The sequence below is a fragment of the Pteropus alecto genome, unplaced genomic scaffold, assembly GCF_000325575.1.
Source record: "Pteropus alecto unplaced genomic scaffold, ASM32557v1 scaffold24, whole genome shotgun sequence".
NCBI classification, from domain to species: Eukaryota; Metazoa; Chordata; class Mammalia; order Chiroptera; family Pteropodidae; genus Pteropus; species Pteropus alecto.
Window position 1 is genome coordinate 13,182,974 of NW_006439192.1, and position 795 is coordinate 13,183,768.

The following is a 795-nucleotide window of genomic DNA, read 5'->3' on the forward strand; positions in this document are numbered from 1 at the left end:
AGTCTACACACCAGGAATTCCAAAATCTGACCAAATTAGTTGCTATACATGAAGAAACAGTGAAGTAGTAGGAAAAAACAAGAAGGCAAGAGTTAAATATTATTTAAAGACTTTTATTTTAAATTATAATAATGTTATAGCATAAACGTCTGAATAGGAGTTAACTGATGAATAAAACATCTTCAAGTTTATAAAATTTTCTTAACATTTTAAACTATAAATGTCACCCATTAAAATATAGAGATACAAGTACATTTACTATATGAGAGTAATGTTCTATCTCAAATTATGAAATTAAAAAAATATATTCTCTTTTAGAGCTCGAAATGAGTTGCTCATATTGTGTGGTTATACTGGAGCATTACTAGCTATCAGAAGAAAGTACCAAAGCATTGTTCCAGCACTTTATGAGTACACAAGGTAAAAAAAAAAATTTCTCTATTATGAAATTAGAGAAATTATTTTCACTGAGTCTCTATTTGTATCGTAGGAGGCACCAAATATTTGCATGAATCCATTTATTTACTCAGCATGTACTTTCTAACAAAGCATCAATACACTATAGTAATTAGAAGTGACCTAGGCTATAAATAATAGAAATCCTAATTCTAGCTTAAACATGTAGGGTGCAGTGGTCTTGTGTCAAGACACTTGCGGTAGGCGTTGCAGGGCTGTTAGCTCCTCGCAGATTTCGTCAGGTACCTGGATTCTTCCCTTCTTTGGATTCTGCCATTCATGGCTTCCTCCCTCTCGCTTGAGTTTCTCGTGGTTACCAGATAGATCCTAGTCCTCTGT

General features: G+C 33.2%; 1 protein-coding gene across 1 annotated transcript in view; it reads left to right on the forward strand.

The window, feature by feature from the left end:
• Positions 1 to 795, forward strand: part of WDR17 (WD repeat domain 17) — a 67,728-nt gene that overhangs the window by 61,509 nt on the left and 5,424 nt on the right. Inside the window, exon 26 of the mRNA XM_025050025.1 lies at positions 319 to 420. Coding sequence (XP_024905793.1) covers positions 319 to 420 — 102 coding nt within the window. The remainder of the gene's footprint in view (positions 1 to 318; positions 421 to 795) is intronic.